The 25,588-nt window shown below is 38.7% G+C and overlaps 1 protein-coding gene and 1 long non-coding RNA gene across 3 annotated transcripts in view; one reads left to right on the forward strand and one right to left on the reverse strand.

The window, feature by feature from the left end:
• TTC6 (tetratricopeptide repeat domain 6) overlaps nucleotides 1-25,588 on the reverse strand; it is a 67,570-nt gene that overhangs the window by 26,123 nt on the left and 15,859 nt on the right. For both annotated transcript variants that reach the window (XR_014167758.1, XM_081908390.1), the window contains exons 9-22: nucleotides 22,049-22,208; nucleotides 20,987-21,091; nucleotides 20,172-20,270; nucleotides 17,308-17,376; nucleotides 15,984-16,001; nucleotides 12,873-13,393; nucleotides 11,309-11,777; nucleotides 9,098-9,227; nucleotides 8,644-8,819; nucleotides 7,069-7,205; nucleotides 6,173-6,342; nucleotides 4,346-4,466; nucleotides 3,108-3,258; nucleotides 2,203-2,285 (exon numbers count right to left, since the gene is read on the reverse strand). Coding sequence is in view for 1 of the 2 variants with exons in the window: in XM_081908390.1 (XP_081764516.1) it covers nucleotides 2,203-2,285; nucleotides 3,108-3,258; nucleotides 4,346-4,466; nucleotides 6,173-6,342; nucleotides 7,069-7,205; nucleotides 8,644-8,819; nucleotides 9,098-9,227; nucleotides 11,309-11,777; nucleotides 12,873-13,393; nucleotides 15,984-16,001; nucleotides 17,308-17,376; nucleotides 20,172-20,270; nucleotides 20,987-21,091; nucleotides 22,049-22,208 (2,409 nt within the window). In the remaining variant the exon portion in view is untranslated. The remainder of the gene's footprint in view (nucleotides 1-2,202; nucleotides 2,286-3,107; nucleotides 3,259-4,345; nucleotides 4,467-6,172; nucleotides 6,343-7,068; nucleotides 7,206-8,643; nucleotides 8,820-9,097; nucleotides 9,228-11,308; nucleotides 11,778-12,872; nucleotides 13,394-15,983; nucleotides 16,002-17,307; nucleotides 17,377-20,171; nucleotides 20,271-20,986; nucleotides 21,092-22,048; nucleotides 22,209-25,588) is intronic.
• LOC309372988 overlaps nucleotides 15,181-25,588 on the forward strand; it is a 198,810-nt gene continuing 188,402 nt past the window's right edge. Inside the window, exon 1 of the long non-coding RNA XR_014169751.1 lies at nucleotides 15,181-15,219. This is a non-coding gene — a long non-coding RNA (uncharacterized lncRNA). The remainder of the gene's footprint in view (nucleotides 15,220-25,588) is intronic.

Below are 25,588 nucleotides of genomic sequence, written 5' to 3' on the forward strand. Positions count from 1 at the left end.
GTATTTTAGCATATATTAATTGCTTGGAATTTCTATGGAACCATTTATTTGTTTTCAAATATCAATAGAATAACAACAAAGATTTAAATATTTGAGTAAAATTACTCAAAAATTACAGAATATTATCAACTCTTTATTGGCTATACATTCAGCAACCTTCTTTAAAAACATATTTATACTTATCAGATATATACAATTCATTTCGACATTTCAAAACTTGACTTCATTACCCCTTTTTCTGCGGTTCCCTAAATTTATTTTTACTATCTTCTGCATATCCAAATTAACTTAACCTGCTCATTCATTTATCATATATATATATATATATATATATATATATATATATATATATATATATATACTCTTTTATAGCTTCAGGTTATTACAATAATCCTGCCAGTGTTTTTATCTGTTTACAATTTACGTGTAAATATTCAATAAACCATTTCCATTCTTTTATAAAAAGTTTTTTATCTTCAGTTCTTATTCTTTCAATAATTTTTGCCATTTCTGCATATTCCATAAGTTTTTGTATCCATTCTTCCTTTGCTGGGACTTCTTTTTCCCATTTTTGGGCAAGTAACATTCTTGCCACTGTAGTCGCGTACAAAAACAAATTTCTATACAATTTAGGTAGTTCTATCCCTATGAATCCCAGAAGAAAGGTTTCTGGTTTTTCTCACAAACGTTATTTTAAACATCCTTTTCATTTCATTATATATCATTTCCCAGTAAGCCTTAACCTTACTACAAGACCACCACATATGAAAAAAGAACACTATTCAGCAACCTTTGGATCATCCCTAATAAAATACCTAAAATATATCTACTAGGAATAAAATGTGCTAATTCACAATATTGATATCCCACTCTCTATCTTTATTGACCCTCAGGGCAAGTTACATAAATAAAATAAATATTAAAATATCAAAAAGAAGCAGATAAAAGTACAAATCAATGGACCAAACATACTAGAATATTTTACTAGAAGTAAAATATTCCATCAGATTCTGACAATCAAGCTAATTTGTTTTTAATTTAGGCACATTTCATTTAGTCAAATAACGCCCTAAGAAATTCTATTTATTTATTTATTTATTTATTTATTTATTCATTCATTCATTCATTCAGTTATGCACTGAAGAATCTCAACTATTAAGGCCACTTTAATTAGAGTAGTATTCTTGATGAAAGAATAATATTTCTCCAGCACTAAAAGACCTAAAAACTAAATTTAAAAGGATACAAACTACTTTGGTAGACCACACATCTGAAATCATAGTGAGGACCTATGAAGAAATAGCAGAAGCAGCTGAGTTGTATGCTGCCCTCAAATATGAGTCAATGAAGCATGAACTTCAGGGCTAATGGAGGGAAGTTGAGTTCAGTCCTCCATCTCCTTCAGAGCTGAAGCCATTGCAGAAGCTTCTCTTGGGCTGACAGAATGGAATGCAGTGCTCCAGCTTCCGTGATGACTTCACAGTCAAAGCAAGGAATTTACAAGGACTAGGTCCTAGGCCAAGGATTGCCAATGTGGTGTCCTCAAAATGTTACTGGCCTACAACTCTACGCAGGCTAGGGTTCATAGGGCTTGGGCTCCAACAGCGTCTGGAGGGCAACACAGTGGCTACCAGGCCAGTTAAGGGTTAGCACCTGCACTCTGCTACCAAAGCTATTTCTTAGCAACATGAAGGCAGCACAGTATATATGTGCAACCCTCAACCCACATCAGTGTAATTTCTGTGATTTTTCAATAAAGGTTGATATTCACCTAGTATACCAAGCCACCACTAGTAATCTTCAGTGTCCCTAAAAAGACCAAGAGTCAAACTAGACATGGCATTAATGTATAAATGCATTTATACATGTATGAATACACATTTATTTATTCATTCATTCATTTATACATACATACATGGGTTCCCAACCACATTCCTGGTGATGACCCAGACTAGTTCACTCAAGGAAGGAAACGACAAGTTTGGGAAGTAATTTTTTCCCAGAGTGTGGTGTTGGGGGAAATGATTAAGAATATTCCCTCAAAACTGTTTTTTTTTCAAGTTAAAAAAGAAACATTAAATGTACTAGCACATTTAACATCACGTCAAAGGCCTACATGATACACACAGTGATAATACAGGTGGACAATAAAAGTAGGAAAGAAAGAAACAAAATGAGAAAAGGAGCTGATAACAATCTTACCTTGTTAAGCATAAGTGGGGTGAGTTGGGCTGGAGATGAATGGCTCTGTTTATATCTTTAATTGCACTCTTTAGATCATGAACCTGTTATTTTAAAACAGACGAACATCCATTATTCTTGTCTCAGGATACCACCATCTCATTCAATGTGTTCTCCTATACAAGGACCACCTCCTCCTTTTAAAAACATTTTTAATCCATATCTTTTAATATTAAATAAACTTCAACTGATTGTTAAGAAACTTCCACAGCTTTCATTTCTGCCTTGACCAGAAGGAAGGGCCATAATCCATCATACCGTCCCTGCTAGCCGAAGGAAATCCTTTTATTTTAAATAATAGGGCATGTCCAGATTTCCAAATCCAAATTTCTTCAGTTTTTTAGTACCTTGGTATAACTGGCCAACATTTACTTACATACAGAATTCATTCAGAAATTCAAGACCTATACATTAATTTGGGTTTTCTGAAGAGGACATTTATATTTTTTTTTAAAAAAGCTTCTCCTGTGATACTAGGAGTTAAGACTCCAAACTTTTTGTCCAGAGGAGAAGGGGTTCTCCCCTTTGTCTCCCCCAAATATATATGGGGGAAATTTTTAAAAAAAATAAGCAAGTGGGAAGTTTTAACTAGCACATGTATGTATCAAGGAAAAAACAAAGCCAGAATGTTCAACACAGTAGACCCTAAATGCTCTTCATTAGTTTTTAAAACTAAATTAAGCCTTCAGAGAGATGGTTCTGACTAAGAAAACACCAGGACTTCTGTTGTTTGCACTGAGAAAGAATCTTTGCATTTCTTGCACATTGTCCCAGTATTGTTTTATATGTAAGTCTTAAAGCAGCTAGTTACCTATTGAGCACCTATCACACAAATTCTACAGCATAGGTAAAGAATAGATAGATACCCTTTGATGTGCCTGGGCTCTGCACATGTATGGTCTAATATCTAATGGATCCAGCTGAATGGCTTGAGTGAACTGTCGAATAGATTCAAAATAACGGTCCATATATAACATCAAAATCAGTCCAATATTTATGTAAGCTACGGAAAGGCTCCTGAAAATAGAGACAGAATGCTATGAGCATTACATTTTTCAACATGTTTGTGCATTATGCTACATTGGATTTCATCTTATTTGTTGGATTAAAGCCTGTCTGCTTTCCAGTAAGAAAAACATGTTTCCATCCTAGACCTGTACACGCTACATATCAAAAGCAAGAGTAATGTTTTGAGTTCCCTCCTGCTATCTCCGTGCTGCTTCTTATAGTGAGGGCAGAAGCACTGCAGTGTGTCAAGGAAAGGAATACACATTTCTTTTCCACAGCATGACATGGCATCATACAACCTGCTTTGTAGGCAACCTGGGCACTAAGAGCGTAATTTACCTCAGCACAATTTACCTCTGCTTTCTGGCCGTCCACAAAGTGGGGTTTATCAGTGACCTACACTGACTTGCTAGCTAAACAATTAATTAATCAATTAATGAAAATAATGTGCCATTCTGCATCAGAATCTATATTAGATTCATTCCCAGGCTCTACTAGTTATGTTTCCTTGGGGAAAGGTGGGGAGCAAGGAATACAAGATATCAGAAGTGTAGCTTCTTGGGTAATACAGCCAAGCAATAGGAGACTACCTGGTCTGAGTAGTTTGATGGTTAATACCTTCCCCCTTCAGCAAAATGGTTCCATTATCCCATAAGGTGGTGATAGTGGAGCGGTTGTTTTTTAAAACATTAATTGGATCTGACTAATTTGGGAAGCAGGTGGTAGTGTGGATTACTCTATACCCAAACAATATAAAAGTTAGGACCTGTATAGAGTCTATTTTGTTTATGATGGCCCTCTCTGTAGGTCAGGGACTGGCATTTCTGCACCTCCATATGCAGGGCACTGGTTCGTATATCATGCCAAGCTAAAACATGGTTTACTCCAAATGCAGAAATACACAAGCTCTAAAAAATTTAAATGGCCCCCAGAGGGTTAGCTTTGGGTCAGTGTGGCCCTTGACCTGAAAACATTAGCTGGTTTTAATGTGTTTTGTCAATTGATTTTATTTGATCAGCAGGCTTGAATGAAATAATAATAATAATAATAATAATACAGCAAGCAACAAACAAATATATAAATAAATAGAGCATACCTGTCCAAGGAGAGTGCACTTTCAAAATCACAGATTGCCAGTAACCACTGTTTCAGTTCTGAATACAAGATCCCACGGTGAAGAAAAGCAGCAAGATTCTCAAACTTGTGATTGAGAAGAACTGGGGAGGGATGGGGAAACCAGGTATATATAGTTGTTTCTATATGTCCTTCATTAAATATAGCCTTTGCAATAATTATATATTATCTCAGTGTGCACTAGGACCATCATCCTTTAGTTAATTCCTTTCCATTCTGGTTTGCTCTTCACTGCTCTGCCACAAATCACACCCTCCTTGTAGAACTGCAGGGCTCGTTTTAAAATATCACCAAACGTGCATGACTGCACCTCTATGATTGCGTCAAGAGATTTAATGACCTTGAAATATCTATGGGAGCTTGTGAAAAAGTTGTATGGTTGTATCAGAGCACAAAACAACTCTTGCAGCCCCATCACAAAGAAACTGAGGTGTTCTTCGTGAATAGGAGCGAACTTTTTTTCAAGGAGGGAAAATATTCTGATAATGGAGGGATAGGAGAAAGGGGTTCTGATTATAAAGGAGGGGAGCAGGACAATGGAAACATTGAAAAATTTGCCCAAACAAATGCGAGAGCCAGTCATTGGCTAGAGTCTACTTCTTGGGCTAAATATAATTCTTTATTAAATTTGTATACCACCCTTTATCCAAAGATGCCAGGACGGTTCACAACAGAAAAATAAAAAAGAGATACCGAATACATAATAAAACAAAAACAAACCAATAACCCCTCACCTACAAAAACATTTAAAAAACCGCAAAATGTTAATCAGTTGAAGAGAAACGTTTTTGCCTGGCGCCTAAAGATATGAAATGAAGGCGCCAGGTAAGCCTCCCTGGGGAGAGCATTCCACAAGCAGGGAACCACTGCAGAAAGGGCCTGTTCTCATGTTGCCACCCTTCAGACCGCTTGTGGAAGGGACATGTGAAGAAGGGCCTCAGAGGAGGATTGCAGGGTCCATGTCAGTTCATTTTATGTATCTATATATAGATACACATAAAAATATAGGTACAGTGGTACCTTGGTTCTCAAACGCCTTGGTACTCAAACAACTTGGAACCCAAACACTGCAAACGCGGAAGTAAGTGCTCTGGTTTTTCAGAAGCCAAACGTGCTCCAATTTGAGTGCCACACTTCTGTTTTGAGTGTTACACTGAGGTCTGTCTGTTTTTGCTATTTATTTTGCGTTTTTGTGGCTTTTTTTGTTTTTGTTTTTGTGCCTATGTGGAACCCAGTTCAGCTACTTACTGATTGTTTGTGTGACTGCAGTACATTGTTTATTACTTTCATTTTATGGATCAATAGATAGTAAAATACATATTAAAGTGCTGTTTTAGGGGTTGTTTTTAAAAGTCTGGAACGGATTAATCCATTTTGCATTGCTTTCTATGGGAAAGCGCACCTTGGTTTGGGAATGCTTTGGTTTTCGAATGGACTTCCAGAACGTATTAAGTTTGAGAACCAAGGTACCACTCACTGTATACATATACATACACATATACATATACATATTCTGGAAGGACTTTCCATTGTTTAAAGGAAACATCCTCAACATATAGATGTAAAATTTGTAAATACTTTTAATTCTATTAATGTTTAATTAAAAAAAAAAATTCTATGCTTTTAGCAAGTCTTATTTTTAGCTGTAGGCCACCTTGAGTCCCATTAGGGAGAAAGGCAGGAGATATAGATATTTGATATACTTAAAAAGAAAAATGTATAAATTCACACTTTGAACTTAAAAAACAACAACACCCTGCATCTATCATAAAAACAGTGTATACTATACCAGAAACACTCAAGTCCTGCAGGGCTTGTTTTGGATCCAGCGTTCGCAAAAGACAACCTCTGTGGTAGTATGCAATCCAATCATTAGGATTCAAGTGAATTGCAACAGCAAAATCTTCAGCTGCATTTTTATACTGCTCTAGTTTAATATATATTCTCCCTCGATAGGTTCTAGAAATCAAACCAATATTTTCCTCATCATAGTAGATTTACAATATTCTGCATTTATATAAATTCTGTCTGAATGCAAAACTTGTTGTCCCAATGTGATTTAAATAAGTCAAGGCTGTGATCCTAAGTATGCTTACATGGAAGCAAGTTCCGTTCATAACAGTGGGAATTGCCTTAAAGTAACTGTGCTTAGAATTTAAATGCAAGAGGCGAGGAAAGATAATGGGCAGCTTAAAAAACATAAACATCAAATTTGACAAAGCATATTGATCAGGATCTCAAAACAAAAGGTGTATGTATTGTGTTAACAATGATATATAAATTAACATATTCCATAGACTACTATCCTGAACCTTACAAACATTCTGATGCAAAAAAGAGTTAAATGAAGGTTCAAGAGGCATATATACCAATAGCAGAGATAGCTCTGCACAACACAATTGACCCACCACCACAGACAGATTTCATAAGACATTGGCACTCCTTGTCTCATCAGATCCAGTCTCAGTCTCTCTCTCTCTCCAACAGATAGACACAAGTAACACAATGGCACTCATCACTCTTATATATTTATACCCAGAAAGTAGGGCACAGATACTTTCACTCAATGTACATGAGGTCACAGGCAGACACTGAATGCAGGGCATAATCATTTCCTCAGACACTGTAATAAGGGATTTAGAAGTCAACTATAATTGCTTAAATTCATATATAATTTGCAGTTACCTTGCCTCTGCAATGGTTGGGTCCTGTTTAATCACATTTGTAAAATCATTAATAGCTATATTCCATATAGATTTATTAAAGTAATGTATTCCATGCTTCATAAGTGCATCAGTTCTTTTGGGATTATAGAAAAGGCACTAGATTGAAATAAAATACATGCAATTGTTACCCTTGCTTTTGTATTCATAACGTCACACCAAGGCAATCATTCCATCAACACAAGCATGTCTTCTTGCCAGATGAAATTATCTCCCCTCTCATCTATCTGTGTGCTCTTCTAGGTGTTCTCCTGACCCCCCCCCCCAGAGCTGATTTGGGTGGGCAGGGGAGATAAGGAAAGTCCCATTGTGCTGGTTGCTGCTAGTGCATCTATTTAGTTGAATGGAGTCCAGTGTACTGACTTTGCCCTGCCAAAGCTAGGTTGCTTAACCCTTTCCTTCCCTGCCACTGATCCAGTCAAAAAATATTCCACCACTATGTCCAGCTTGGGGAGGAAAGGTTACCTCTTTTTTCTTTCTCAGAGAGAGATAAGAAGCTGAGAGCAATGTTAAGTGGATAAACAGCAAGTGATTAAATCATACTAAATCATACTCAGAATGAGAGCTGTATCTATAATGTCACACCCATTACCATAAATTGATTTAAGTCAAGACTAATTTAAGCCCATTGATTTCAGTGCATCTGAGCATGACTACTGTAGGTGAGACAGTCCCATGAAGAGAAAGAACAAAGCAGCCCATCCTGCCAAACTTGTTTGCTTCCAAAGGGTTGTGCTCCTTGCTACTAGATTTACTGCCAAATAAGGTACAATAAGTGACTTCTGGAGGGATGGCGTTTTTGGTGCTGGCACCCTGGTTATGGAATGCCTTCGCAACAGAGTTGGTACTTTTCATTTTTCACAGTCTTTTCAATCCATATTTTGTCAGTTGTGATTTATCTCTTTTTTATTATTGGATTGTGTCCAATAAAGTTCTACTCAGAGTAGTTCAACTGAAATGAATGCACCTAAATTAGTCATGCCCATTCATATCGATGAGTTTACTCGAAGCAGAACATCAGACACAAGCCTTAGTCTTATAAATTGCATTGCTCACTCCACACAAGTACATCCCATCAGTACAAGGATTTACACTTGCACAACAGAACTTCTCTCTCTCTCTGCTCACTTGCATCCTCCCCTAATCTGTGCCAGAGAGTTGGGGGAACACCTATGACAGATTTAGGGTAACATGGCAGGAAGAATATGGGGAAGTCCCATTGTGCAAATGCAAATCCTTGCACTGATGGGATGCATTAGTTGGAAATTGCCCAATATTGATTGGTGGGTGGTATACCAAAGTAACTAAACCAATAACTAGGCAAACTCAACTTTTACTCTTGCCCAGTAGGAGCTTTTATTGTTTTTTCTTTGAATAGTAGGCCCTCATGTCATATCACAACTTTGGCTTCAATAGTGTTGTGTGACCACCATTTTAAGAACCTTTGCGAAGAATCCTTTGCGAGCACAGAAGTAATTGTACAGGTTTTTTGATTCTGGCCCAAATATATTGTAAAACTATATATAGCAATACTTACTTTAGCATAATCTTCTATCGCCAGTATTATATCACCATCCTCTTCATGGGCCTCAGCTCTTTTGTAATATATTTCATCATCTGTAGGTCTGCATTTCAGGGCAAGACTGTAGTTGATAATTGCTAATGAATTATCTCCCTGATTTTTGTATATTTCAGCTCTTGACAGATATGCATCTGCATAATCAAAATACTTTAAAATTAGTCTCTTTCAGATGCCCAATATCATTGATATGCATGTTTAATTTTTTTAACTAAAATTAATTGCAACTGTAATAAAAATTTGCAAACAAAATCGTGTGATTCAAATCTGCAAATGTATTGGAAGTAATTTTCCAACCTTTGTCTTGACCTATGGATATTTGGAAGAAGTTTGCATAATAATAAAACTTCTGTACATACTGATTTGATATCGGGGACACATAATCAGGAGCTTCTCAGAAACTGTTACTTGCCTGCATTGTTTTTGTTGCACTTAATTATAAAATTCAGGTCTTCTAGCGCTGGAAGCATTTTGTTCTGGTAAATGAAAATTAAATGTCTATGCCAATAGGCATTAACCAGCATTGGTTCTAAACTTATTGCCTGTGAAAGTAATGAGATAAACTGGTTATTAGTTAGCTAAAAATTCCAGTGTATCATAAGGCACATCTTAAGTTACACCTCTGGGCACATCACTTGGTATCTAAGGAAAAACAACATGGTGAGATCTAAGTTTTAGGCCCTATACAATCTGGTTCCAGGACCAGGTGGAGCTAGCTTTTGGGTCAAAAGCAGATATATCATCTAAAAAGGGCAAGGGCTGAGTTCCAACCAGGAAACAAGGACCAGAGGGACCAGAGGCTGGTACATTATCAAAAGAACACAAGTCAAGTTGCAGGACAGCATCAGAGCATCTGTGGAAAGGGCAGTCAGAAGCAGATCCACAGTCAAAGCCATACAGCTGTTATATTTATGGAAGCCACCAGGGGAAGGAAACGGGCACACAGGTAATATGCTCACACTGCAGACCAGTTGCTCTGAGGTTAGGATTTATAAGACCTAGCGGACATAGAATAAACTGACTGAATGATCTGGCAGGTAGGAATAGAGTAGTTGCCTGAGCATGGCTGCCAGGAATCCTGGCCTGAGACCTCCTTTAGTGCCCTACAATTAGTTGCTGCAAAACATTTATGCACTGAAGCTCCTTGCATACTTAAAAATTAAATAAATGTACCATTTTTAGCTTATATTGCTCTCATACTAACAAAATGCATTTTGAAATTCTTGGCTACAGAAAGTAGTTAAACTCAATCCAAACTGAATATAAACTGGTCACTGTAGGCTGCAAGTACCTATACTGAATATCTAGTTTCAATATGTTCGTCTGGACCCCAATATAAAACAATCATATAAGAAAGATCTATGGTCTGTCTAGCATAGCTTACTGCTACAGTAAGCTTCCTTACTACACACTAACTCTATCATATGCTACTGAAAAAATACAATTGTCAAGCATCCAACTGAGGCATGATTGTGCATGCACACATTGCACCAAGCCCCAAAGTGACTTTTAAAGTGGGGAAAACAGCCCTAAAAGAGCCCAGAAAGGGCAAAAAAGACGTGAAACAGTGCCTAGAAATCCCACGAGCCTTTGCAAGCGCAATCCCAGGAGCCCTTGCTCTGACTGTTAAGGCCTGTGGAGAGTTTAATTGGAGCAAGGGAGTTCGGATGGAGCGACTGCCGTGGAGTTGCATCTGTTAATTGCTGCTGGTTTTTTTAAAGGGTTTTCAAGGGTTTCCAGAAGTTTAGAGGGTGTTTGCCAGCTTTTCCAATGGTGTTTCTGGTGCCTCAGAACATATCTCCCATGTAAATGGGGAGTTGCTTGTACACAATAGCATACAGCAATTCTCTGATACTCATGCCTAGCTTCTTCGGTTCTAAACAAGTGTAGAAGCACCATGTCTGTATGACGTCAAACGTATGCATAACATCACCACCTGGCAAACAGCTTGATGTTTCTATAGTCCACAAACTTGTCAAAAGTGAACTATGCATGACTGGGGGATTTTATGTAGCTGAAGATGATGGCTGGCTGGTGGAGGACCTTGTGTGAGAGGCAGGGAAGGGGAGATCTCCCAGGGTGGTAAGCAAGCTCCCAGGTGATAGCTGGGAAGGCCCACCTCTTTCTGTGTGAGACAAGGGTTAGGATCTACCTTTGAGAGAGGACTTTGCATTTTTCTTCCTCTTTTTGTTTTTGCTCAGTTTGTTTTTTATTGTATTGTATTGTATTGTGAAAAACCCTACTGCAATCTTATTAAAAATGAACAATGAGTTTGAGTCAATCGTACAACTGTCAATAGCTGTAATGTGGAATTAAGACTTTCATTAAAATATATTTTTAAAAAAATTCGTGTGTTCAGATATGTAGGGTATAATGAAAACAGATCGCTGGTGACATAATTATCTGCAAAATTGCTAGGTTTCCAGATATAGACCTGCAAAGTATTTTTTTTTCTAAATAGAAAAGAGCATAAAATGAGGAATCCAAAGAGGGGATTATTTGAAAAAGATGCTCTTCCATTTGTTAAGTTCATCTGTCATTGCCAGAGGGTCATAGTTATTAATAAGTTAACAAAACATCTTCAGTAGCAAGAAAAAATAGGTATTATTTCTTTAAAACTTACTTTTTCCAAATCATCCATGGCTGCCTTCATTTTGCCTATTTTCCTGTATATTGCTCCACGCCTACAATAGTTAAACCCAGAAAATTTTCCTTCATCTATTTCTTGGGTTATTTTATCAATTTCAGATTGACACTGCTCAAGTTCATCTGGTTTTCCCTCGAAGAGAAGAGGATTTACTGTGTTTACTAATTCTGTGTCCTTGGTTTCCTCCTCTATGTCCTTTTTGCCTGCCATTGATCTATCAGTAAAAGATTGCCTACTGGGAGGGTATTGCTCATCAAACCATTTATTCCAGATTTTTCTGGCCCAAAGATAATCATCGGTGTCTTCTGGGGTTCTCCCTTGGCTTGCTGCAAATTTTTCAAAATCTAGCCAGCAAGGGAGGCTGGGACTTCGATAACTTCGAACTGCTCGAGATACTTTGATACAGAATTTATTATGAATTGGAAGCTTTCCAAGAGATGCAGACCTAAGGAAAAAGCCAAAACTATAATTACATTTTGCCTGTACATTTGTTGCTGACATATGACCAATATGACATATGTAACAATGTGACATATGACCAATAAATATTCATTATAAAGTTTAATAACGTATTTGATTCCTGAATAATAGTCAAGTTTCAACACATAACAGAAGATTCCTATCAGGGGTGCATAAAAATGGTTTACACTGTCATTAGTATTTATTTTTTTGTAGAAAATTTATAATTTAGGTAGAAAACCTAGTAATCAAAGAGCTCTCTAACTTCTTTATTATACACTCATGTTGCACATGAGAGCTGTGCAACTGTGTCAAACCGATAAAGCAATGTGCATAGCCTAAATAGCATTTTCTGATGGACATGGTACAACAATAGCTTGGCACCTGAGACAAAAAATCCAAATAGTATCTTCCTCTCATGTTTAGTTTAATTTACTGTAAAATTTACTGTAATTAATTTACTGTAAAAAAAGGGGGTGGGGACAATTCAGTGCTACCAAAAGTGCAGCGCCCATACACAGGGAATCCCATAATGATTAGAAAGTATTTTTCCACATCAGTCCTTCACACAACCACTGGCAGTGCACTAGGCTGTAGCAGAGCACTGGACGTCTGTGAGCCATTTCATATCCTCAGGCAATTTGACTGCTCTATGTGATGAAATGCAAGAACACAACATGAAACTTGCATTTAGGCAAAAGGGTTGCCTACTGCCTGAGCATTTGCTGAGGGAAGAGAGGAAACAAAGCTATACTGAATCCTTTGGGAATCTTCTGCCCACACTTGATGTTCTTGTGAACATATCTGGTACCAATCTGGTACCCTCCAAATGTTTTAGACTACAAGCTACAACTCCCATGATCTGTTACCACTGGCTTTGCTGGCTGGGATTGAAAGGAGTTGTAGCCCAAAGCATCAGGATAGCACCAATTTAGGAAAGCTAGTATTGCTGTATTACCCATAAAGAACAGGCACACACATAAAAATGGTATCTGGTGCTGTTGGAGAAATTACTGTTTCCATACCCCAAAGTGCTCAATATATAAAATTAAAAGTTGCAAATGTTAATAAAAAGGCAGACCTTTTAAGAATCTGTGGAGGTTCTCTTAATTTCTCACAAACACTTTCTAATATATGAACAGAAATGTATTTCCCTGCTGTTTTCAATGATCTCCTTTTGTATGATGCTTTCCTTGGGAAAACGATGTACTTCATCCCAGCTTTTCTAGATTCTTCAGCCAGATTAGTTTCATCTATAGGTTCAGGAGCTGGAGTGGGTGCAATAGATGCAGATCGTCCTCTAGAGGAGAAAAGACCTTTTGTTTGCTTGAATGTACTTGCCAAAGCTATATCAGAATCTTTATCTGAACCAACAAGAACACTTTTGTGTGCGGCAGATTCTCTTTTCTCAAGGCTAAGAGAGCTTTGTGGCTTTGTTGATAAAATGCCAGGCTTTGTAGCTTCCGTATCTACTGAAAGATGTTGTTTTTTCATAACAGTTATCTCTTCCATAGTGGTTCTGAAATTTGCAGAAATCTTCAAAGCAGATTTGTCTCTGAATGATAATTCTGGTGCACTATGAGGTCTTTTAACCATAACTTCCTGTAAGAAAAACAAATCTTGGTTTGTTTATTTGTAGTTTTTTGGATAACGTTCCAAAAGTAGTCAGCAGTCTAAAATTCGATTGCTGGGTACTTAGTATGGGTTGTCTCCAACCCGGCACCTTTGCTTCCACAACTGACCGTGTGTGGAGAATTTCTCCTGTCCCCTCCAGCCCCCGTGTGCCCTCAAAAGCAGCCCTGGAGCATTGGGGGACCCTTCAGAGCAGCTTGGGGTGGCTGAAGAGGGGGCTGAAGGAGAAGAAACAGAAGTCCCATTGCATTAGTGGAACCCTGCTAAAGGTTACAATCAAATAAACAGATCCTCTTCAGAGAGTGAGCAAGAATAAGCCAAGCATGAGCAGGTTAATTCCTCCTCTTGCCTAGGGAAGATAAGATTATGTGACATATCAACATAATCAAGTATCTACCCCAACCCCTCTCACTTTGCCTTAGTTTCGTCTTAGTTCACGTGAGTGTCAGTGGAAAAAACCTAGGTCTAAAAGGAAGGAAACCAAAGAGAAACCTAATAATATGCACCCCTTTTCTCTGTAGGTTTTCTTTGTAGGCCTGTTCAGAGTAAGTACCCAATGACCAGTTCACCTGACTGAGCCGAAAGACATCAGGCAATAATGACCTAAACTAAGCCAGTTGTGTATGGAAGTGAGAGCTGGACCATAAATAAGGCTGATCGCCAAAGAATTCATACTTTTGAATTATGGTGCTGGAGGAGACTCTTGAGAGTCCCATGGACTGCAAGAAGATCAAACCTATCTATTCTTAAGAAAATCAGCCCTGAGTGCTCACTGGAAGGACAGATCCTGAAGCTGAGGCTCCAATACTTTGGCCACCTCATGAGAAGAGAAGACTCCCTGGAAAAGACCCTGATGTTGGGAAAGATGGAGGGCACAAGGAGAAGGGGACGACAGAGGACGAGATGGTTGGACAGTGTTCTCGAAGCTACCAGCATGAGTCTGACCAAACTGCGGGAGGCAGTGGGAGACAGGAGTGCCTGGCGTGCTCTGGTCCATGGGGTCACGAAGAGTCGGACACGACTAAACGACTAAACAACAACAAGAAGCCAGTGACACAACCCAGCACTCCCACCAGTGCAACCAGGCTGGGCCAGCCTTGCTGCCTCCAGGGCCCTCTCCCTCCCAGCAAACCATAGATTCTATTGCTGGGAGGCCATGTGCACCACAGCACCTTTCCTCACCAACCACTCCTGCTTAAAAAATACCTTACTGAGCAATTTTATATGTATTTACTTTCAAGCAAGTGCCATTGTTTTCAACAGGCCTAAGTATGTTTAGAATTGCATCCTTGATTCTATAGAATCTATGCTGTCCTCTTTCATTCATAATGAGCATGTTTCTACAGCAAGCAGCTCATCCACAGATGCAAAGAATGAGTTTAAAGATTTTCAGTTCTGCTGTATACACGCTTATTTTGAAGTAAATGCCCACTGTGTTCAATGGAGCTTATTCTTACTAATCCTATTCCCATTTACCTGGAAGGAAGCCCCACTGAATTCAATGGACCGTGTGTCTAAGCAGACATGTACAGTGGTGCCCCGCAAGACGAACGCCTTGCAAGATGGAAAACCCGCTAAACGAAAGGGTTTTCCATTTTGGAGGCACTTCGCAAAACAAATTTCCCTATGGGCTTCCTTCGCAAGACGAAAATGTCTTGCAAGTTCCTGCGGGGGTTTTCCCTTCCCCCCCCTTTTCCTAAGCCGCTAAGCCGCTTATCAGCTGATCTGCTGATAAGCCGCTTAACAGCTGATCGCTAAAACCGCTAATAGCGCTAATAGCGCTAATCCGTTAAGCTGTCAATGGGCTTGCTTCGCAAGACGAAAAAACCGCTATACGAAGAGCCTCACGGAACAGATTAATTTCGTCTTGCGAGGCACCACTGTATAGGATTGGACTGTGTGTTTAGGGCTACAGTCTAAATAAATCTTGCAGCACAATCCTAGGCATGACTTACTTGAGAGTAAGTCATCACAGCTACTCTGTGTAAATAACTGATATAAAAAGTTTGAATTCTGAAAATCAGAAAGTGCTTTAGTATTTCTTCTCACAAACTGTTTTGAAAAAATAAGGCTACAATACTAACTCAACCTACAGCACCTAGAAGTAAGCCCACTGAATTCAGTAGGACTCATTTCTGAGTATACATTGTTAGGATTGAGTTGTAAGGCATAATAAAATGAATGTAGAGAGATGTATTTACGTTTTAATACCCTTTCTTGTAAACAATCCTGGGGATACAATTGAAGGGTGGTGTAAAAATGCCTGAATTTGAAAAACTGTTGACAACAGTTACACAAGCAAAATGATTATTATATTTAATCTCCCAATTACTTTTAATTAAAAAATGTGAATGTTAGATCTCATTGAAGGGAAACATAAGGAATATCTACCACTGAATCGGAACAGAATTAATTTTTACCGAAGCAACAAAATCTATATGCAAAAACTGGAAATAAAATTATTTGGTTGGCACTTAGTGTCACATAAGTCAATTAAGATTTTATAAAACCAACATACATATTTCTTGCAGATGCAACTCCTTCACAGCAGACTACTTACACATTCTGTGATGTTCTCCTGCAACACAAAATTTTGGAATCTTGTAAAATGAAATGTTACAAGAATAACTGATTATTATCTAACACTAGTACAAAAATTAGGCTGCTTGAATTTTACATTTTTTCAAGCACATTGTTTTTCACTTCCTAATTTATTGACCACTGTAAGCTAATTATTGCCAAGAAGGAAGAACTCTACAGTCCCAACATGTAAAGAATGAATAAAAAGAATCTGTCTGCCTTATGGCACAGGCAGAGGCTGAAGCCTCAGCACTGCTTGATCTCAGCATTCTTGCTCGCTTAATTGGTTCCAGAGCAGAATAGGAGGGGCTGTTGTCTTAACCCCAACTCTCTCTCTCCCCGTCCCCCCTTCACACTTTGTGAAACCCAAATCCCTGCTAGGATGTTTTACTCAAGCTCTATGGAGAGACCTGGAGAGCCCAACACAGACTCTGCATCAAGAATAGGAAGCAGAGCTAATCTCACACTTGAAGGAGCTCTGCCCTAGAAGAATTTTCCACAGTTTAGTCAGGTTCATTTTAGTATATACAGTAATTGGAATTATATATTTTAGATTTAGTTCAGAGAGGTTCCTGCTCTTCAGTTTTCCTTAATAGAAGAGCAAAGTTCAAGCCAGCCCTACCCTCCTACTACTGGGAAAGCAATTACGAAGAATCTTAAATACCCTGCTTAGTCTACCAGAGAATTTTTTTTCAATATAATTTTTATTAACAAGCCAATCAAATCAAATCAAATCACGTTAGTTCCAAATTACACAGCCAAATTTTTAAATTTTTGTTTGGGGTACCCATGCTTCGAGCTCAGAAAGGGATCCAAACATCTCTCTTGCTGTTGCTTTAATGTACATAGTCTACCAGAGAATTAAAGATTAAAACAAATAATTATAATTTTGAGTTAAACTTTAAACAAGAAATTAATATTAAATATGGATGTGATTATTGCAAATAATAATTAAAGCTTTAAGCCACACTCTGGATAAAACTGTTGCTATGAAAAATCTACTATATATTTTGGGAAATCGCTTGTTCACCATGCATTTGGACATCTCTTAAGATACTGCAACCAAATTTTGCATGGTGGTTCCTGCAATTAAGGAGCAGGTTTTCCTCAATGTTTGGATACAATTGGACACCATTTTGAATCAAGATGGCAGCCAGAACCTTTCAAAACAGCACTGTTTTAACCACTGATTTAAAAACTGCACTGATTTTTTTTGGTTTCTTTGAATTCCCAAGTAATGCTGGGTATGATACAGCTAATAAATAATAAGTACTAAATAATAAATCTGAAAAAAGTTACAATACCTGTAATGTTTCCCTTTCAGAAACTAAAAGCCCTGGAGAGGAAGCGCTTCTTCTACAGATTTTAAGAGTCTATGAAACAAAGAAAAATACATACAAAAAGTGGGTATTTTTTAAATAGAACATACGTATTTATTTTCATAACACATTTTTTCTTGGAAAGCTACCCTAGATTCAGATTGTGAGCATGTATGTTGGTTTTACATTAGGAGTATGAAATTAAAAATAAATTGAGTTTTATTTACATACTCGTAAATCTGGCATAATTATGTACACTGAAGTCTAAAAATTGTGGTGGAAGAGATGCATCACGGAGCTTTCTTTCTGGTTTAGAAAAGGAAATAATATTTCACATAAACACCTTGTTAAAAAGGAAATATTTGCCACTGGGCAATAGTTGTTTAACATAGGTAAAGGTAAAGGGACCCCTGACCATTAGGTCCAGTCATGACCGACTCTGGGGTTGTGGCGCTCATCTCGCTTTATTGGCCAAGGGAGCCGGCGTACAGCTTCCAGGTCATGTGGCCAGCATGACTAAACCGCTTCTAGTGAACCAGAGCAGCACACAGAAACGCCATTTACCTTCCCGCCGGAGCGGTACCTATTTATCTACTTGCACTTTGATGTGCTTTTGAACTGCTAGGTTGGCAGGAGCAGGGACCGAGCAACAGGAGCTCACCCCGTCACGGGGATTCGAACCGCTGACCTTCGGATCGGCAAGTCCTAGGCTCTGTGGTTTAACCCACAGCGCCACCCACATCCCTTTAGTTGTTTAGCACATCTAGGTCCAAATAGAATCAAGGAAGGCATCCGGATGAGGAGCTTGGGAATTTACCTTCAAATGACAGAATGGCCAGTTGATGAACAAACAAAAAAGTCAGATTTTCTTAATATTTCACAAATATTACTACTTGGATTCTTCATACTTTTCACGAAATACAGAAAATTAAAGATAGTGTAATTTTGGCAAAAGAGCCTGTCTCAGTTGACAGGCTTCTGTTTCAAATTTAAGGCATATCTCAGCTGCAGCAGTCAGCAAGGCAAGGTGTCAGCACTTACTTGACCTGCTATCACTGCTGCTGCAGCTTACAGGAAGGGACAAGGCGATGGGTGAGGTGAGCATAGTGCTAGCACACTGGTGGAACCAATCCGGTGTTTCTGCCAGTGCATTTGCGCATACTAACCTTATCACTGCCTTTCCCCTCCTCCTTTCATTATACTGCAGCAACAGCAGTGGCAGGTCAGGTAAGTGCTGACACCATGGCACCCACTACTGTTTGTAAGATGGAGAAACGGGGACCTTAATTAACTAGGCCTTGGTTCTTCTGATGAGCTGAAAGGAAGAGCTCTGAAGTTAAATACTAGATGGAATTAAGGCAGCCCCATGGCACCTTGATGTTTAAGCAGCCACTAAAGAAGTTTTTTATTTAAGACCATTCTCTCTGAAGTGTGCTAATTGTACTTATGTAAAAAATGTTTTTAGATTTTTTTTTTGTATTTTATGTCATCTTATCTTGTACTGTACACCACTTTGATGGCCTCAGGCTAGGAAGTGGTTTATAAATCTGTAAAATAAAATAATAAATAAGCAAATGGCAGGTTCTGTCTCAGGTACAGGACGCAGAAAAATGAAAGTTCGGAGATATGAGACATCCAGACTGAAGACTGAAAGAATCTAGTTACCTCTGGGAATCTGAGTATGCCTAAGATTGCTTGGGAAACAGCCAAGGGAATTAACTGGACTGCCCAAGGGCAATAACATTCCTCTTTAAGACTGCTTTAATGTTCTCCTAAGGAAGTACAAAGGTGCCAAGAGTCATTTAAGTACTGAGGTGCCCATGCCCATCTTGGCCCTAAATAATTACTGTATACAAACTGAGTGTGGTCCTTTTATAACATTGACATTCAATGACGAAAAGTTGACAAATGCATTCTGATATACAGTGGTACCTTGGGTTACATACGCTTCAGGTTACAGACTCCGCTAACCCAGAAATAGTACCTCGGGTTAAGAACTTTGCTTCAGGATGAGAACAGAAATCGTGCTCCGGCGGCGCGGCAGAAGCAGGTGGCCCCATTAGCTAAAGTGGTGCTTCAGGTTAAGAACAGCTTCAGGTTAAGAACGGACTTCCGGAATAAATTAAGTACTTAACCCGAGGTACCACTGTATTTTCTTCAGTATTTGTATACTGTTGTTACACATTACTCCCATTTGAGTGGTGTCCCCTCTAACCAGTTCCCCCTGTGATTCCTCAGAATGCCAGACCACTCTTGCTTCAGAGGACAACTAGTGAGCCCTTTTTTTCTCTGAACTCAGGAGTCAAATTCATCGCAGGACCCTCCTATGGGCTTCCCCTACTTTCTGGTGCTCAGGTTCATCCCCTTTTCTTCCGCTACGCTGGTCCCTGTACACAATTAGCATAGGCAATCCTACTGCTTCTTTCCTCCCCTCAGCAAGCTCCTCTTGGCACCCTTGTACTTGACCTCTCAGTACTTTGCCTGCCAGTTATATGAAACACTGAGGCAGAGGGAGTTCCCCTATTCATTGTCTGTCTATTTTCCTGTTGGAAGAACCAAACACTCTGGAGCTTTTCCTGCAGCCATCTCTTTCCTGCAGCTGTTCTCTCCTCCATGCCCTACTATTCCCTCTCAGCACTTCTGTTTTATCTCTGTATACTGAGAGAGGCGTGCTTTCCCACCAGACTGACTGCTGGAGAAGCTTCCTGCAAATACAAAGGCATGAGCCAATGACAGGTTCCTCCTCACAAAGCCCTTCCAAGGCAGCTCCCATAGGAAAAAAAACCCTTTATGAAATATATAAAACCATTATCAGATTTTAAAAAAGAAACTATTACTGCAATACACACAGAAAGCAAATGGTCAAAGTCCTCCTCAAACTCTAATACTTCTTGATCTCGAAGATCACATGAAAAGTCTTCATAAATAACACCATTAATCAGATTGCTCTGGAAAAATAAAAAGGTTTAATGATAACTTTTAACCGGTGGTATAAACCATCATACCAATTTCAGTTTGACTTCATAAATCTCTAGGAAAAGTTAAAACGATAACATCAAAACTTCATTGGATTTGATACACTGATACATCCAATTTGATACATTGGATTTGGTCCCATTAAACAAGGAATGCACAACAAGTTGGACAATATGATTTATTTTGGCCAGTAGTGCTTAACATACAAAAAATCTGAACAGTTTGAAATATGGCTGGTGTATATACTTTCACCCAGGTATTTTAGCTTACTCATACACAAACAAACACACCTACACAGAGAGGTTTGCACTATAAGACTCCAGAAGGAAATGTGAATTTCAGCAATTCTAAGAAAGAACAAGAATGGTTTTGGGCATTCACAACACAGTACAATCCTGCAGGTATTTAAACATTAGCATTCTCTGTTAATTTGATGAAATATTTAAATATTTTGGAGAATGTGCCCCAATTGCATATGGTATGTAATTACTAACTGTAAGTTCATGTTTACATTAATTTAAAATACACCACTCTATATCAAAATAAAGCAACTATTTCTATAATTCACACTTTCAGTTATAGATATTGGTAGAGAAACGCTATTATTTAATTTATATTTTATGTAGATAACCGAATGTGATGTTAAATGAAATGCTGTGTAGTCTTCAAATATATTAAGAATTTTTACCTCATACTTTGGAAACAAGGTCTCCTTCATAAGAGAGAGAGGAGCGGCGAATTTCTGTGGAGCTGGTGTCCAAAACATTTTGAGAGACCCTGGATGAAATTTAACCTTCACATCAAAAACAATTAACAAAATTAGTATGAGTTTAATCCTAGACATGTTTTCTTCTGAATAATTAGATGTTGCTGTGCTGAATTGGTAAACATTTCAAGACAAATCAGGCATTTTGAGATAAAACAGAAGTGAAGGAAACACAAAATATGAAGGGCACTTGTATCACCTGGCAAAAGCTACACATCACATTTGCATGGCAAAACCAGCATTCTCTGGATCAGGGCAAATGAGTGAAATCCTTATTCTAAACATATTACATAACAGTATGGACTACCGCAATCAGCAGGAAATCTAAATGGAAAGACCCAAGTCCTATACTTTCATATGCCCAGGATTATATATTAGCAACAGGGGGTGCTTACATCCACAATTGTATCTTAAAGCTGTCCCAAACAGTTACTAAGTGATTTATTAAACTAGTATCCCCAAAACAGAAAATGCCAGGAGACCCCCCAAAGATGACAATGGCTACAGCAAGAGAACGAGACATCATAAAACTCTCTGCATTCAAGACCCAGTTAAATAAAGAATTTGCGTACAATTACCTCACTGTCAGAGATACAAGAAAGAAATAGAAAAATCGACTGAAAGTCAGGGGAGAGGAAAGGGGTTTCTGTGAAAGAGAAAGAGTCCAGCCTTCAATGTGGTTGGATTACACCATTTGAAAAGGAGATGAGCTTGTCTTGAAAGGAAGCCACTAGGGTTGGTAAGGCAAGTCCTAATATTGTCTATTGAACCTCCCTCCTTCTGTACCTTGAGGAGAGTACTGTATAAGAACCTGGGAAATGCATGCCAAAAAACCACCTACTATACTTTGAACTTTTCTTCCCTATATAAACACCCTCTTTAAAAAAGCAGAAGCAATCTAGAAAGACAATAATTTGTTATACTGTATTTCAAAAGATGGGACTTCAGAAAAATAAGTTATCAGAATTACATATCAAATCTTACTTTTTCTCCTAACAGGGCTAGTTGAGGTTTTTCAACATAAAACTCAGCTACTCTTTGCCATTCAGGCATACTTTCTGGTGACCTTGGAGGGAAAACTTTAACTCCATCTTCCTGACTGCATTTGTATACTTCTGAAATAGGAACTCCTTCATTACAAATTCTGGAAAAAAAGTTTCTCAGTAAGATACTGGAATATTTGTAAAGCACACACACACACAGAGTATTTACTCAGTTCAATTTTTATGCTTTGTCTTGCTTTTAAATAGCACATTCTTCATGGTAAATAATTGCAGGCTATAACCTCAGCAGCTACTGGCCAACATAGCTCAAGTAATGATGGATTCACACTGACTTTTATTTCAAAGCAGCACTGGGAGATGAGTGTGCTGACAGTGGGGAAATCAATAGAAAGACAGTTAAACGGTAATTAATTTGGAGAAATGGGGGGGGCAGCCTTTTTTTGACTAGCCAGGCCTAACCACAGCAATCATTTTGTAGTGTTGCCTAGGTATCAAGTAGGTTTTGTTAATAGTAAATAGGCTAAATTTCATTGAGATTAGCTCTCTGTGTATTTTTTAAATTAGGTGTTAACCAGCTCAATCCCTTTAAATCAAAGGAATCTTCTTATCACATAAGTTAAGCATGCCCTGTGCAGTTCTCCTGCCAGTGATCTGTCAACAATTTTGATGAATTAGTTTTAGTGTTTTTACTATATAAGAGTTTTAATTGCATTTATATGTTTCATGTTTCTGTAAACTGCCCAGACAACTATGTTATACATCTGGTATACAAAGATAATGAATACATAAATAAACAAAATGCTAAAAATATATATTTAAGTCAATTATCATTTTCAACTCAAGAGTACATTCCAGCAGTGCCATCTACTGGTGGTTCAAAACTTTATCACTAGAGAACAGTTGAACACTGCTGGGTTCTGCAATAAAATCTGCCTTGAAAGTCCTGTGGGTAAAAAGCAAGGCTATATATTTAAAATCACCATTCATATCTTTATTCCTGTGACCACCAAAATATTGTTTTCATTTTAAAAGGGAATGTAATAATGCAAATATGAAACCACAGAACACTGTTCCAGAGTCTTGTTTAGTCTCACAGATATTAAAGCATTATCTACACTTGGGTAGTTTCTGATTTCATAAGAGAATAGTGATAATGAATTACTCTAGCAGGGTCTCCAAAATTTAAGCAAGGAAACAATCAGGATTAATTAAACTGCCCACAAAACATTTTGCTGAAGGAATGCCTGTTCACATAAACAAGTCTCCTGAGTCAATAGAATCTATCACATTCTCATTCCTATGAAAAGACACTGCTTGATAGTGTTTGTTGATTCAGACTAGATGCCATTCAAACAACCGTTGTCATGTTAACAAAGGAAAGGGCTTTTCTTGGACCAAAGGGGAAAGGGGGAAAACCTGCCTGACAGCAAGGCACAGGGATACCAGAGCACATCTTCAGTTTCTGCCTAGCACACACTAAACCACAGGAATAAGTTTCAGGCATTCCAGTCCCTGCTCTGACCTGTCACCCTAACCCACTATTCTAATGTCAGGATGTCAGCTAACTGCCCTACAAATATTTGTGCTGGATGTGTTTACTGGGCAGAATACATAGAGAAATGGCTATTGGCTTAGAACAGGGGTGAGAACTGGTGAAAGGGAACAAGTTACCTCTTTAAAGTAACAGTGACATTTTAAAGCAATCATTAAACTTAGTCTTGTTTACATGCAAATAATTCCATTATGTGATATTATCAATAAATTTCAACAAATAATACAGGGAATAGCTGTTTTGCACGCAATCAAGGAACACACAACTGCTGACATGCATGCTGTTTTCAGCCCCAGAATGGGGCAGGACCGGCTTTTGCCTGCCCCACTGATGTGCACAATGCCCAAAATGCAACCCCCAAAGGGAGTTGTCAGTATATTTGCCTGGCGATTGAATTTAAGTCTCTTAATTAGTTAAAATAGCGGGGTTTAGGCTAATAGTTGAACATTAATTAATTAAATTAAATGCTAGCAACTGAAGTTTATATTTTATGTCCTGGGTGTTTTTATTTGCACTGTGCTGTTGTTGAATTGGTGTGTTTTACTTTTGTTTACTGTGCATTGTCCTGGGCTCCTTGTGAAGAACAGCAACTTAGAAAGGTTTTTAAATAAGTAAATAAATAAATAAAGGGTGGGAATCTTACACCTAGAAATATTGTAACAAAAAGTATCAAGAAGTCATAGCAGCATTGAATAATAATAATAATATTATAATAATAATATCCCCAGCCACTCTGGGCGGTCTCCAACAAAATATTAAAATACAATAGTCCATCAAACATTAAAAGTTTCCCTAAACAGGGTTCCTTGTTTATAAAGAATTATAAAGATTATAAAGAATATAGAAGGACAAGTCATTGAAGAAGTATCAACATGCCTTCTGCAAAGGGAAGCCCTGCCTGACTCACCTTTTAGGATTTTTGACAGTGACAGTAAGTATGTGGTTAGGGGTGATTCAGTATACATTATGTACTTGGACTTGAAAGAGCTATTCATAGCATTACTAGCAGGGCCAATCTGGGCAGGAGAGCTGCAGGGCAGGAGGGCCATCTGGCCCAGGGCCTCTGGCTCAAAAGGGGGCTCAAATTTAGACACTTGTTAATTTTTTCGCATTAAGTATGTTTCACGACTTCTTGTTATGCACATCAGACCAAAATGTGACACACCTTCTCAGCTAGAAAAGGTTAGAAAAGCTATTGTTAAATAAATTTTAAAAATCAAACTATGTCTCACTCTATTTTGGTGCCTTGTTTTCGGGTATTTTTATTTCAGGTAATTGTTATTCTTCTTCTGGTTAGGAGTCTCAAAAGCTGGGACTCTCCAAACCTCTGAGAGGGCCTGAGCCTCCCCACTAGAACCTCTTTGGCAGGACCGCCTTCTCTGAGTTCTGCCACTTCTCAATGGGAGGCTTGCTGGGCCCAGTCCTTCCTATTGCACCACCCAAAAAAGAGAGGACAGTGAAGTAGGTAAAGCCTTCCAGAAGAAGAGGGCAGGTGAGCACATCAGAGGCCAGAGCAATCCTCACTTGTTCAATGTTTGCTGCCAAAAGATAGGCCCCCTGCAGTTGGTCCAGGACTGAAAGGCCAGGGATGGGTAGGAACCTCATGCACTGAGCACCAGCTGTGCTGGGAAAAGGCAGCAGGAGCCACTGGAGGAGGAAGAGGGGGGCGGGGGGAGCGCACTGCCCCCAGCAGCACAATCCCGGTGGGGTGCCATTGCAGCTGCCCCCCTGCCCGCGCTGGGTGCCATGCCCCCACAGGTGGCGCGCCACGACCCTGCAGGCAGCATGTCATGCCCCCAGGTGCATGCCACGCCCCTGGGACACGCGCCAGCCATGCACCCACCTGCTCTCTGCCCCCCAGTGCCGGAGCATGAAGCTCCACCACTGGTAGGAGCCACACAAACTCAGTGTGCCACAGGAAGGAGGGACACAAATCTGTAGATTTCTGTTATTCCTGGAATGCAAATA

This window comes from Podarcis melisellensis (genome assembly GCF_964234715.1).
Source record: "Podarcis melisellensis genome assembly, chromosome: 1".
Lineage (NCBI taxonomy): Eukaryota > Metazoa > Chordata > Lepidosauria > Squamata > Lacertidae > Podarcis > Podarcis melisellensis.